This window comes from Eptatretus burgeri, chromosome 12 (assembly GCF_056783735.1).
Source record: "Eptatretus burgeri isolate ZD-2024b chromosome 12, Ebu_testis_v1, whole genome shotgun sequence".
In the NCBI taxonomy this organism is placed as follows: Eukaryota; Metazoa; Chordata; class Myxini; order Myxiniformes; family Myxinidae; genus Eptatretus; species Eptatretus burgeri.
This window is the reverse complement of record NC_140972.1, coordinates 84024774-84037296: the sequence shown is the minus strand read 5'-3', so window position 1 is coordinate 84037296 and position 12523 is coordinate 84024774. Positions and strand designations below refer to the sequence as shown.

The 12523-nt window shown below is 44.0% G+C and overlaps 1 protein-coding gene across 2 annotated transcripts in view; it reads right to left on the bottom strand.

The window, feature by feature from the left end:
- Nucleotides 1-12523, bottom strand: part of LOC147016015 (protein unc-13 homolog B-like) — a 1009527-nt gene that overhangs the window by 114343 nt on the left and 882661 nt on the right. For both annotated transcript variants that reach the window (XM_085848698.1, XM_085848699.1), the window contains one exon: nt 12277-12403. In XM_085848698.1, coding sequence (XP_085704824.1) covers nt 12277-12403 — 127 coding nt within the window. The remainder of the gene's footprint in view (nt 1-12276; nt 12404-12523) is intronic.

Genomic DNA, 12523 nt, shown 5'->3' with positions numbered 1-12523 from the left:
CTCAGCTTCATTGCGGGAGATGCCGATGATCTTAAATGCCCTGGTTTCGACAGCGTGAAGCACCAGCCCAGAGGCAGGAGCACCAGCCCAGAGGGGAGAGCAGTACTCCATCAGGCTACGGACAAAAGCTTTGTAAGTGGTCAGGAGCTCAAGAGGGCCGAGGAAGGACTTAGCACGACGGAGGAATCCCAGTCGGCGACTGGCTTTTGAGGCGAGGTTGGAAATGTGACTTTCCCAGGAAAGGTCATGGCAGATAGTGAGACCTAGAAGCTTGAAAGAAAAGACTTCTTCCAGAGGATTGTTGAGAAAGTGGATGGGGGGGGTTTTGTAAACGGTCCTTTCGAAGAGACATAGTGAGAGTGTGAGATTTGTCTGGATTGAAAGACATGTTCCACGTGTTGGACCAGTTTGTGATTTTATCCAGATCTGCAGTGAGTGAATAGTTTAGGCAGATAGTTTGGAGAGCAAGGTGGTATGCCAGACTGCATCAAAAGCACAAGACATTTTTATTGTTTCACCCTCCCCACCCCAGATGGCCCTGATCTCAGGTCTGATATTGATTGTTGGGATAGTAAAAGTAGAATGTCCAGGGTAGAGTGACCTGGTCTGAAACCAAATTGGTGATTTGAGATCTGAGATTGGTGATCTGAGACCAACAGCCATCCATATCTCTTGCCCAACTGTGTCTACGGATGTCATCCTGCAGTTGAGTGACTTATTTTAGGAGGTTGGTGGCAGGATTTGCACTCCAGCCACCGCAAAACACTTCATTCTGCCAAACATACGAAAAGCACAAGAAAATCTGAAAACCCACTCCGTCGGAGTACCTCCTGTGCAACTGCCCTTCGCAGGGTGGCTCACCAGATGACGGGATTGGGGAAAAGCCTTCGAAACCCCCAATTTTTGATGATATGAGGAAAACCAGAGGGTAACCTTCCCTGGTCAGATTGCGGTAGTGGGTATCGGGGTGGTGATGAGGTACGTCCATCAGACGGTGGTCCCTTTGGGTGGGTGCCTGGAATGTCCTATCCCCAAGAGAGGATGATCACCTGTCTCTGTTATCATCTGAGCTCAAGTGTTTGGACATCGGTATTGCAGCACTCTATGAGGTTCGGAGACCGGATTGCGGAGAGATCATGGTGGATGGTTACACCTACTATTGGTCTGGTCACTTTGATGGTTACCATGCCCAAGGAGTTGTTGCAGCTGTGTCCAATAAGCTGACTCCAATGATAATTGAGGTAACACCGGTCAATGAGCGTATTATGAGACTGAGGATTCGTTACGGCTTGGGTGTCATTTCCCTGGCCTCTGTAAATGCTCCGACTGAGGCAAGTGATCTCACCATGAAGGATGCATTCTATGCCACGCTCAAGTCTGTGGTTGATCAGTGCCCCAGGTGAGATACTCTTCCAGTATTGGGGGATTTCAATGCAGTGACTGGAACTGATAGGGATGGTTATGAGACATGTGCTGGTCCCCATGGGTCTGCAACTGTGAAACAGAATAGCACGAAGTTCCTTGAATTTGCAAGAAGTCATGGACATAGGGGGGCTGGTTCATGGTTTCAGCACCAACATGCTCATTGCTGGACTTGGTGTTCCAACGCTGGCAGTGTGGCAAAGGAGATTGACCATGAGTTCGTTGATGGTCGTTGGAGGATGATCCAGAACTGCAGGGTCTACCGGAGTGTTCAGTTCCTCAATACTGACTACAGGCTTGTTGTAGCAACTCTAAAGCTGCACCTTAAATCCTGGAGAATGGTAACCTACCATCCCAGCCTAGGCTGGATGTTGGCAAGCTCATGTACGAGAGGTTAGCTGAGTAGTTTGTGAACCGGTTGAGTAGAGATTTGGGGGGTCTCGATGCTTTGGGGGATCTTGAAGAGTTGTGGAGTGCCTTCAAGACCACCGTTTTTGATGTTGCTGGTAGATGTCTTGGAAGTCACACAAGCGCGAAGAAGAATTTCGTCTCTTAAGGGACACTGGATACCATTGACCAGTGTCACAGGGTCAGGCTGAATGGTAGAGCTGAGCTGTTCAGGGAGTTGAGGCATAAAACTGAACATGTGCTAAGGGTGGACAAGAAGGCCTTTGTGTGAGGAAACTGTGAGGGGGTAGAGCATCACCTGTGGTCAAGTAATTATCATCCTGCTTACAGGGAAATTCATGCATTACATTCCTGCAGGCCCATCCCTCGGTGTACTGCAGTTAGAGCAGAGGGTGGTGGGCTCTTGACAGAGGAGTCCAAAGTGAAGGCCCGCTGTGCTGGCTACTTTGAACAGCTATACCAGGCTGATCCACCAGCTGCAGAGTTGGATGTCAGGGGTGTTACTATCCCGATTGCTGACCCTCCAATAAACTGTGGTCTACCTTCGTTTGTGGAAACACCAACTGCGATAAACTGGTTGAAATGGGGGAAAGCTCCAGGGATCTGTGGCATCCATGCTGAACTTCTCAAGGCTGGTGGAAATGCTGCACTCATGTCGTTGCATGCAGTTCAGTGCTCTGCCTGGAACACAGGCATCATCCCAACTGACTGAAAGAGGGGGCTTGTTGTCCCACTCTGGAAAGGGAAGGGTGATTGCCAAGACTGCAACAACTACCGAGGGGTGATGCAGCTCTCAGTGCTGGGCAAGGTCTTTGCCAGGATAATGCTTGATAGGGTTCACCATCTGCTTGAGCATCAGCGTCCAGAGCAGTTCCACTTTACACGAAAGAGGTCAATGATTGACCGTACACTTGCTCTTTGTGTCCTACCGAACGCAAGTGAGAGTTTCAGCCGGGGCTGCTTGCAGCCTATGTTGATCTCTGTAAAGTGTATGATTCAGTGAATTGGGATGCCCTCTGGAGGATTCTTGGTTTTCGTGGGGTGCCACCAAAACTGATCAATCTGATGTCTGCACTATACACTGTTACTGAGAGTGCTGTAAGATGTGGTGATACCATCTCTGACTTATTTCCAGTTGTTACTGGAATTCATCAAGGGTGTGTTTTGCCCCCCACACTTTTCACCATTTGTATGGACTGGATTTTGGAGAGAATGTCGGAGAGATCAAGCTGCGGTGCATCGTTTGGGAATGTCAAGATCTCTGACCTTGATTTCGCAGATGATGCAGTCATCATTGCGGAGACTTTAGATAGCCTTTTGGGGGCCCTCGAGGTGCTGAATGAGAAGTCGGAGCTGCTAGGATTATGGGTTTCCTGGGCCAAAACTAAGATCCAGGCTTTCAATGACATCTTGGATGCTGCTAGCCTGTCTGTAGCTGTTTGTAGCGAGGATGTTGAGGTTGAGGAGAGATTCACTTACCCTGGCAGTGATATTCATGTCTCTTCTGGCTGTGAGCCAGAGGTCAACAGATGCCTGAGTCAGGCCTGGGGAGTCATGGATTCACTGGTTCATGGGGTGTGGCGCTGCTGGTACCTGTGTGGGAGGACAAAAGTCTGAGTCTTCAGGTCCTTGATGGTTCAGGTCTTGCTCTATGGATGTGATAGTTGAACTCTGACCAGGGATCTGAGATGGAGACTTAATTCCTTTGGTACCAGGTCTCTTCGGAGAATCTTTGGCTCTCACTGGTTGGACTTTGTGTCCAACGAGCGGTTGCTGAGAGGGACGCAAATGAGATTTGTTACCTGCATCGTCCGTGAGCGTCAACTGTGGCTGTATGGACATGTGGCTCGTTTTCCTGATGCTGATCCTGCTCACTAGATTCTCTCAGCGAGGAAGCCTCGTGAGTGGAGGAGGCCAATCGGTCAACCACGTGCCTTGTGGTCGTAGCAGGTTGATGAGCATCTCAAGGAGATGGGGGATGGGCCAGGCATCTGCCTAGTGGATGGGCCAGGCATCTGCCTGGGGGATGGCCAGACGGAGACCCCTGGAGTGCTGGTGGAAAGTGGACTCAGCGACTCTTTGAAACCCGATACAGCCCTTCTACTCGATGGTCCGCAGGGTTGCTCCATCTTGAATTTTTCGATTTCAGATCAGGGGGGTTCTTCCAAATTGACTTTTGGCGAACGTTCGTGACATTTCCCACATTGTGGATTCGGCAGAGGTCTGAACTACAACCTTGAGAGATGACTGTCGGCCCACTCGTCATCCCACTTTTTCTGTAATCCAGTGATGTTGGCTAATGTCCAAGCAGAAGGAAAATGTCATGGGACAAATGATAGGGTGAAAATGGCACAGAGAGAAGGTGCAAGAGCAGCAGAGCACAATACGTGAGCTGATGCCATCCAGTACTGGAGTAGAGTCAGAGTTGAGGGTTGAAATAAATTTGTCCACTTTCTCAGGTGCAAAAGTACAGAGTCCAGGAGCAGTTTGGTACGATTGGGAAGGGTGGTTACAAATAATGAGAGGTTGGGGACACAAGAGTTAGAAGAAAACACACAATTGAGGCATTCGGCCTTCTCACGAGCAGAGTCGACTGTGATGCCATTTGAAGAGAGGGAAGGGATGGAGGGGGAACATACACCAGAGACAGACTTAACAAGGCACCACCAGGTTTTAGAGGAGTTAGATGAGTCTGAAAGTTCAATTGTATGGTTGAACAGATGCTGTTTTCTGGCTCTCCTGAGAGTGAATGTTACTTACTTGGAATACAAAGTTATACAGGGGAACAAATTCCACATCTGCTGTTCATCTTACACAAATTCAGTGAAACAAGACAGAACATTTGACAATGAAGATCCTCATCCAAGGTATATAGATTATGTTAAATCTGAGTATCAACGATCTAGGTTTAAGTAGATCTTGCATGGACTCACACACTCACTCATTGCCACAGTCTGCTTGCAATAACCTCTCTTTTTCGGGTGGGGCTAACAAATTACTCCATTATAATCCACGAGGGAACAAAAACAATTAATGATTCCTGAATTTCTCGATATTGCATCGCGGTTAGAAACATAATCCGTTGGCGTGACCAAGTATGAGGATCAAACTAATACCTATTGATTACATTCAGCAAAATACAATAATAAAGATGTGGGCAGGAAACCGGGTTGATTATTATGATTTTTTTTAAAAGAGTAAATTGAACAAAAATCACAGTTGGAAAAATTACCACTCCATAGCACCAATGTCCAATGTCCAAAACAACACTTATAAAACACAACATGGAAGCAATACGAGCTGTCGCACCAGAAGCTTGGGTGTGAGGTAAAACAAAATGTTTCCAAGGGAAGGGAGCAATTATGAAAGAGCAGGAAACAGTCTGCCACTTTATGATTACAACAAATCGACAGCTGAATATAGACATCAAAACAAAATACTAAATTAACATTCAAATATAAGATTGATTCCCACAACAATGAATGCTAATAAAGCGAGGTCCTGTAGGGTAGTTAATATAAAGAAAATAATTTCAGGTTATTTCAGCCAACAGGAAATGAAATCTCAAAGCTGAGACAAATAATGATTGCTCTGCCTTTGAACAGTCTGACACATGAATTAATATGAAAGTGAAATTTTCAAACTTCCTTGCACAGTTATGCCAAAGGAGGTTTGAAACTCGACAACTTAGATGTGGCAAGGTTTATATGAGATTCATGAACTAATTATTGTGAATTTATTTTCAGTGTTCCTGTTGACTTGCACTGGTCAGCTTTTTTTATACAGCAAGAAAATTTCCCAGTCGGGGATATTCGCGATCGACTGCACATGCCCTGAAGTAGATGGCATTGATAGGAATCTCAAAGTCGAGCATTCAAAAAGGCATCCAAGGAGACTGAGAATTCAAAGCCACTATTACTTATTGCAAGTTATCGCCAGGAGACGTTCCAGACACAATTTTACTGCATTGTCTAGTCGCGTAACCGAGCAGTCAAGGAGGCGATCGAGAACAACACAAGAGCCACAGTGCAACCTTCAAAATGGTGCTCATGCATATATCCTATTTAACAAGCAGTATCGCTGCTTCAAAAACAATTTTAACAATTAATATATGAACGGACAATTTTAAATTGTTTTGAAGAGAAACAACAAATTTTCATTTGTTGTTAAAATCATGCTGTCAAAAGAATATAAGTTTGAATGATTAACAATTACAAAAAACTGCGTACTGTATTATTCATAAACATTATTTCAGATGCAACTAGAAGGGCACTGGGTAGAGCGCATACCTCTGCCACGTAATGACTGATCCACGAGAACATATCGGGCCCAATACATTTTTGAAATATCATGCTATATCGTTTTTGGCCCTATCTCTCAATGGTGAAGAATCACTTTAAAAATTAAACAATTCTCATTTCCAGATCCGGATTCAGATAATCACCAAAATTGAATCCACCTTATCACACACCTAACATGTCCACCAAGTTTTGTCTGAATCCGTCCACAACTTTTTGAGATATCGTGCTATGTATCGTTTTTGGCCCTATCTCTCAATGGTGAAGAATCACTTTAAAAATCCAAGTAGTCGGATCCGGATCCGGATCTTCACCAAAATATTGTCAGTTCGTCCTTGTCACACACTCAACCTGTCCACCAAGTTTCATCCGGATCCATTCCCAACTTTTTGAGATATCTAGTCCACAAACAAACAAACAAAAAGGTGAGAAAACAACCTCCTTCACCTTCTTTCAGTGGCAGAGGCAATAAATAATATTACCAGTTTAATGAATACAAGTTGCTGAAAGATGAACTGCGCAGGGAGTTTGATGTATTTTCTCATGTGATTAAACCAACGGGCACATTAGACAGGTGCATAACTTTCGGCACAAAACAGTCCGGAAAAATACCTCCGTATATTATAACGTGATGATGGTATATCTCATCTGATGATGGAAGACTGGAGCCTCATGTAATTATCTAGAACTTGGTACAAATTATTTTTTGTCTCTACATGAGTGAAGCTCATGGAAGAGCGAGGTTAAAATGACAGTGGGGGTTATGGGGGAAACAATTGGGCCCAACGATCAAGGTAATAAACGAACAAGAAAGGAAGAGAGAAAGGAAGGAAGCACCGAAACCAGCAAATAAGAGGGTTGGGTGAGGAAGGGTTCATGGGGGTCATAAAGATTGTGGATAAGGATAGGGGATGACAAGAGATGTCGGTGCACTGCCTGCTTGATGCACTGGAGGGAAAAATAGCCTCTGGAAGGTAGTTCTACAGATGTGGTAGAAGTGAGGAACAAAAGGGATGAGGTGTGCATTCAGCATGGATTTTGGAAATTTAATGATGGGTTTCCACTCAAAAAACATCACAATATTGATTTCAGCACCAATCATTTTTAGAAACTGAGACAAAAATCATTGTTTCAGAGAAGAAACCAGATAAGGAGCAGCAGGTACTCAGATTTAAGGAGAGAGAAATATGTTTCGAGATTTCCATTAAAAAGCTTAACATGAAGATCCATGAAACTTTGTACTTGAGCAACTTTGAAGCACGTGCAAGCTGACACCATGAAGGGGTTTTTCTAAAATCAAAACTTCCCAACTATCTAACTTGACATCAGAGTCTGAATGTATGATTTTACAATATGAATTCCTAAGAGAAAAAAAATACTCTTAAAATTTCATTGAGTTTGCATTTCTGAAACACTTTCAACTTTCATTGAGAGAAAGTGTTTCTCATCTCAGTTGTCTGTAACAACTTCTGAGATCCGCAGCAGAAACAGATCAAAGTGAAATTTCCGCTGGAGTGTTCCAGTGAAGAGTATGACATCCTTTTAAGGGAATTTTAAGCTGGATGCTCTCTCTGAAATGAGGTGGAGATAAAAGAAGCAGGCCTTCAGGTAGGTATCTGAGTCTGCATGTCAAACCATCCAAAATTCTGATTACCTCTGCCACTGAAGATGGACGGAGGTTATGTATTCACCCCTGTTTGTTTGTCTATCTGTCTGTGAGCAGGATATCTCAAAAAGGTATGAACAGATTCGGATGAAACCTGGCTGACAGGTTGGGTGTGTGACAAATTGATTCGACATTGGTGAAGATCCGGAAATGATAATTTTTTAAGTGATTCACCACAATTGAGAGATAAGGCCAAAAATGATATATAGCACAATATTTCAAAAAGTTATGGACGGATTCAGATGAAACTCGGGGGACAGGTTGGGTGTGTAACAAGAACAAAATGATTAGATTTTGGTGAAGATTCGGATGTGGATCTGAGAATGTTTTTAATAGCCAAAGTGATTCTTCACCATTGAGAGATCTCCACCTTGCATGGCTCCTCCATCAAAAACGATACATAACATGACATCTCAAACAGTCAAGGATGGGTTATGACATAACTTGGTGGATAAATTGGGTAGGTGACAAGAACAAGCTGATTAGATTTTGGTTCAGGTATATCAAGCTGATTTTGGTTCAACAAGCTGATGAGATCCAGATCCGGCCTATCATATCATGAGGACACAAAAAGTAAACAGTTCAGTCTGGGGAAGGTATGCACTCCACCGAATGCTATTCTAGCTGTATTATGTAACTTTAAATGGAGCAATGGTACATTTTGAATGTGAATGTTAGGTAAACCATTACAGAAATTTCTTGTGAGATCAGACAAAATTCTCATGAGATTTCCACCACATCTCATGAGAAATTATAGGAAAACATTTTAAGGTAAATTTAAGTATGATGGACTTTCGATAATTTGAATCCCCACCATTTCCAATTCATTAATTCGTATTGAGTCTGATGTAAGACCAATCTCACAAACTTGAATAATAGGAATCTCAATACCAATTCAGACCTATTTTTTCTTTACAGTTGGAGCTATCACTTCTACTGTACATCAAAGGACAATTAATCACTTATACACCTTTACTGCACTCAGAGCTTGATAGAATCAAAAGGATGATACACGTGTCAACGTAGAATTGAATACTATAAAATGACAATAAGATTTGCATATCTGCAAACATTATGCTGATGGGAAAGATGGAGAAAATCACTTTCTCGAGGATTGTGATGAACAGACATTTCCAAAGAAAATTTATATCTATCATGAAGCCTTGGACCAAAAATTGCCTCATATGTCTCTGCACTTTCAGCACATTGCATTAATGTTGATCATACTTAGGTTTGATTTTTAGCTTATCTGGCATTGCAATTCTAGATAAGGTATTGTCGTCGTGCAACATCCGTTTGTCCGTCCGTCTGTCTCCTCTTTCGACTTCTCCGGCGAAAGAGCTGGGCAGATGCAGCTGAAATTTGGCAGCAAGGTTCCGCTTCTGACTGGTAATGTGGATTGCAAAGGTCATTCCGGTCACGCGACTTTCAGGACGTCAAAATGGTGGACTTAGTAAATTTTTGGAAAAAAATCGCGTAAATTCCTTCAAAAATCTTCTCCAGACCCACTAGTCAGATTACTACCAAATTTGGGTTACAACATTAGGACAGCGTACTGATGTTAAATTGTGGAGGTCATGCCACATTTCCGAAAAGTGGGTCAAAATGGCGGACATCATAAATGTTTGGGAACATCGTGTAAATTCCTTCAAAAATATTCTTCTCCAAGCCAACAAGTCAGAATGCAACCACATTTGGATTGCAACATTAGACCAAGACCAAGATAAGCTTTTACCAATGATAAGACTATAGATCACCAATGATGATGTCATCAGATCACCATCAGATGATGTCATGTCATCAGTGATCCTATTTTTTTTGTTTAAAATTAATGATTAACTTTTTATTAATTTGGCCACAAACTTTGATGATAATATTGAAGTAAAAGGATGACCTTTGTTACTTTAATATATCAAATAATAAGAGCATTAGGGGATTTTTAAGGCAATTAAATGTGAATAACAAGGACATAGGCCGAAGGATATACCACTGCATTTTCACACAAGGAGGACATTAGGTAAGATCAATGAAATTTACAAGAAGTATTAAATATCCACTCCTTCCAGGAGCAAATTCTGGTGTCAGTGATATATCTTCCATGTGTACAATCCCCCTCCCCCAACCTCCCTTTATAATATTCTGGTTGTGCCCCTTCCCCTCTTATAGTTCTTGTTTCACCCCATCTCCCCTAAAAACAATTATGGTTGCACCATATCTTTCCTTATAAATATCATGACTGTGCACCCTTCCCCCTGATATTCTGGACGAATACCCCTCCGTAATGTAACTATCCTTCCCCCCTTATAAAAATTATAGTTGCACCGCACACAACATTATAAAAATTCTGTTGCACCCCCCCCCCTTTTTTATAAAAATTGTGGTTGTAAACCCCTTTTAAAATACTCTTATTGCACCCCACCCCCTTCTTCATATCAAAATTTGAGCTGGACTAATATGCATACATTATTCCACCTCTTGTCTGGGTCATCTCTCTCACCATGGGGGGTTAAGGTGCCAATTTTAATTGTGCAATGACTGTCTCACAAGTACCCCCAGCTGGTATGCAAAATATGGTGCAGATTGTCCAAGCTGTTTTAGATTTTTCAGGTTCATACATACATACATATATACATACATACATACATACATACTGTTACGAATTTGGAATTCGATTGCACACAACAAACAGGTTCCTTTAGTCAGCAATGTCGATAAGTGCTTGTTCCCTAGATAGCTCACCTTCCATTCTTTAAATGTTCAGAAATCGATTAGATGTGCTGCGGATCGATTTAATAGTTAGGGAACGAACAATGGAGACATCCCTCCCCCTCTTCTGCGAAGAGCAGGAAGAACCCTGCCGTCCCGTGATTCATGATGTCAACAACTCCCTCCCACCCGTGGTTGAGCGGGGATGGAGCACGAGGGCATGAGTCATGAGTCACGCCGGGAGCGGGGGGGGGGAAGGGGCGGAGAAGGATAAGGACGAGATCCTTTCTTTGTTCTTGAGTAGTAAGCTTTTTGCTTCGGCAGAGAGTAGTCGCTCAGCAGACCTTCGGGTCCTGTTTGGCTTGGGTTAGGGTTGAGGCCTTCGGAAGCTTTTTGCTTCGGCTGGCTCAGTGATCTTCAGCTGCGGCCTGGCTCGGGAGGAGGCTTTTTGCTTTGGTGGTTCAGTGGGCCTTCGGCTTCTGCTTGGCTTGGTAGATTTCTTGGAGAGCTGCTTTGTTTTGGAAGAAAGTCGAGCCGGTTGCTCGGCTCGAGCTGCGAATGGTGGCTTCTTCTTCTTCTTGGTTCATGGAGCTCTTTGTTCTCCGTTTGGTTCCCGGCTTGGTGTGACTCATCGGCCTCTTCTTGGAGGTGGTTCCTCGGGGAAGCGACGCATTGACGGAAAGGATCGGCGCCTCGTCTCACCAGCACGTGTTGAGAAGCGCGGGAGGATTCGCAGGAGCTCGGGACGGATCGGGGCTCACGGCGATTGGGTCCAGCTCGCTCTTGCTCTCGCCCGGGTCCGAACACCTTGAAGACCACACAAGGTGGAGAGGTTCGAGATAGGTTCTGGGTTTCAGCTCACCTGTCCTCCGAGCTGGAGCTCGTTATTAAAGGCCTCTGCCACCATTTATTGGGTGTGTGTGTGCGTACGTGTGTCCGTGGGCCCGTCTAATAAGTAGGAAATTGTTAAGTGCTTTGTGTGCTGTAAATGTTTGCATCGCATTTCGTATAGTCGGAATAGTTCTGCTCTTACGTGCTTCCCTTGTTCCCCATTATTATTAATAAATACCCAAATTGTTAAATGTTTTCAGCTCGTCGCGTCGATTCTTTCATTGACTGAGCATTTCGTGTGTTGGGAGTTAGAAAGCCGTTGGTTTGCCGTAAAAGGGGGACATTTGGACCGACGGTTCTCGGCGATTAAGCCACTCGGAATTGCGCACGGGACAGGCTTGCCTCGGCGGTTTGTTCCGTACGAGTTCCGTCGAGGGTGGAATACCCCGGTAGTTAGATTACGTGGGTATATAGGTACATTGAAGATTGGCAATCCACCCTACTCCACGTGATCTGCCGATTGGCGTATTTCGGTTCTTGTACAAGGACCCGTCGCTCGGAGTTATCCGGGCGGCGATCTATATTCCGGGCGATTGGTCGGGCCGACTCGACTTGCGGCTCCGTCAGAGCGGTCGGTTGGCGGCCGACCCCCGGCCCGTAACAATACATACATACATACAGTACATACATACATAGGTTTGGCTTATTTCAGAATGACACCAAAGACCTTAGGGGGTGATGTATTAAAAAATAAAAACCAAGTGATGATGTCATGTCACCAGATCACCAAACAGGCTGACACACATTCATAACACAGACAGTAGTGATGTGAACTTGATGGAATACTTCAAATTATGACTGAGACATACAGCAATCACATCATATAAACAAGTTCCATGAGAAGTTTCATTGAATTAATGCACAAAGACACGAAAACAAACATACGAAGAGTATTCGGGAACTCTGTCCTTGAAGGCAGGTAGGTCTCGCACATATTCATTGTACAGCCACTTCACTTTGAAATGAAGGTTCATGTAATCGGCACTTTTGCACATCCTGTGCTTGTCATGTTCTGCAAGACAAATGAGATGCATTGCAAGGGAACAATGAGTCAATATAAAGTGATATATGGGATGTGCCACATTTGCCCTCTTCTAAACTCCCGGTCGACCAGCTGATAACGCAGGTGCAT